Source organism: Protobothrops mucrosquamatus, unplaced genomic scaffold, assembly GCF_001527695.2.
Source record: "Protobothrops mucrosquamatus isolate PMUCROS unplaced genomic scaffold, P.Mucros_1.0 scaffold5841, whole genome shotgun sequence".
NCBI classification, from domain to species: domain Eukaryota; kingdom Metazoa; phylum Chordata; class Lepidosauria; order Squamata; family Viperidae; genus Protobothrops; species Protobothrops mucrosquamatus.
The window spans coordinates 1-1870 of record NW_015391686.1 but is presented as its reverse complement, the minus strand read 5'-3'; the positions used below and the strand labels follow the sequence as shown (position 1 = coordinate 1870).

Here is a 1870-nt window from a genome sequence, read left to right as displayed (position 1 = left end):
CTTCAAAGAAAAAAACAACAAAGTCTAATTGCCTCTTGAAAAAGCACCTTTGTGACAAGAAACTTAGAGTTTCAATCCTGCCTTAATATGGAAGCCAGCTGGGTGACTTTGGGCCAGTCAGTTTCTCAGCCAACTCAAGCCACAGGGTTGTGGTTGTGGGGAAAATAGGAGGAAGAAGGAGTATTAGGCATGTTTGCCACCTTGAGTTATTTAAAAAACGGATAAAGGAGGGATATAAATAAATAAAAATAAAATAAAAAATAAATACCTGCGGAAGCAATTAAATTCTTAGTCTTCAATTCAATCACACTATCAATTTCACATGTCTGAGCATTTGCATATTTTTCAGAAAGCAATAGAGTAAACAATAGGAATATGAAGAGTTTCTTCATCTTAGTGATTCAGAACTTCCTGCAGGAAAAAAAAATGTTGTAATCATTCACTCTGACAGGGTACTTTCAGAGCCCCCTTATTCCTATATCTTTCTTTCCTCCCCAGGCCTGCTCACTTTACCCAACATTCATAGAGAAAGAAGTTTGTGCATGTCTCTATATATAACCCTCTCCATCACCCCATAGTCTGTAATTAAGGAAAATATTAATTAAATGCAATATATGGAGAAAAATTATTAAGGTATTTATAAATTCACCAATGAATTTGATGCAATTTAACTGATGAAAAAAAGATCTCAGAGATAAGGATTTCTTACATAAATCAGTTATAAATTGGGGAAGGAAAAATCAAATATTTATTTATTTACTTATTTATCCAAGCTAGTTGAAAAATCATATCATTGTCATATAAATTCTTGCAGGTTCATCTCTCATTCTCCTATTTAATTAGATGTTGACTGTTATGGGCCCCGTGATGGAATTTCCCCTCAGGGAGAAGCCATCAATGTTTTTCTTGCACAGTGTTGCTTCCAGTATCTGATGAAGGCTGTGAAAATTCTTCAATATTGACTTCTCTGAACTTTTAATTCACAAAATGTAGCTGTGCTGGGTTCTTTTAAAGATACTGCGGTTGAAATTTTAATGTTGTAGTTTTATTATTGTTGTTATTGTTGCATTTTAATATTCTGTTGCTATAAACCAGCCAGAAAACACTGCTCTTAGATAGGCTACAAATATTGTAATATAACAAAATGTATAACCACTAGATTCCTGGAAAAAAATTAAAATGATTTTTCTAGTCATGATCAATATGAATCTGTAGCAAAGTCCAAATAAACCATGACAGATATTTCACTTCTGAAGTCAACAGTTCTACTGAGTTTTTAATTGTAAATTACAGCATTTCATCAATTTATTTAGTCAACTTGATCTTCTATGTTGAAAAAAATCAAATCAATAAGCAAGCAAACTGTAACTTGGCAATACAATCAGAAGCCCCTTGATGTTGTTCTACGGAACAGATTCTCAGAGAAGAATGCCCTTAGAGTATTCCCTCCTTCCCTTGCTAAAAAAAGGTACAAACTTACCTTTAACAGCAAAGATTTGCTTTCCAAAGTATTCTGTGCCCTAAACAAATTACCCACCTTTAAATACCATAGAGTTGTCCACTCTTTTTCAACTGATTGGCCTAAATGTTTCAAGAATGGGTTCACTCCTCCCCTAACCTACCTGACACACCATTCGTGTCTGCAGCAGGAACATTACTTGTAAATATTCTCAGCAATTTTGGTAATGTCCCGGTTTGGTAATATTGACCCACAGAGAAGGAAGTAGCAACAGTAAAAGAATGGAATAGCATAACAGAGTTGCACAATGTTGCTTCCAGTATCTGATGAAGGCTGTGAAAATTCTTGCATATTGACTTCTCTGAACTTTTAATTCACAAAATGTAGCTGTGCTGGGTTCTTTTAAAGATA

General features: G+C 34.3%; 1 protein-coding gene across 1 annotated transcript in view; it reads right to left on the bottom strand.

The window, feature by feature from the left end:
- The window catches only part of LOC107299972 (resistin), an 11296-nt gene extending 9671 nt beyond the window's left edge, over nucleotides 1-1625 (bottom strand). The window contains exons 1-2 of the mRNA XM_015829317.2: nucleotides 1481-1625; nucleotides 269-411 (exon numbers count right to left, since the gene is read on the bottom strand). Of these exons, the coding sequence (XP_015684803.1) occupies nucleotides 269-392 (124 nt within the window). The 5' untranslated portion in view covers nucleotides 393-411; nucleotides 1481-1625. The remainder of the gene's footprint in view (nucleotides 1-268; nucleotides 412-1480) is intronic.
- Between the last annotated feature and the right edge of the window lie 245 nt (nucleotides 1626-1870).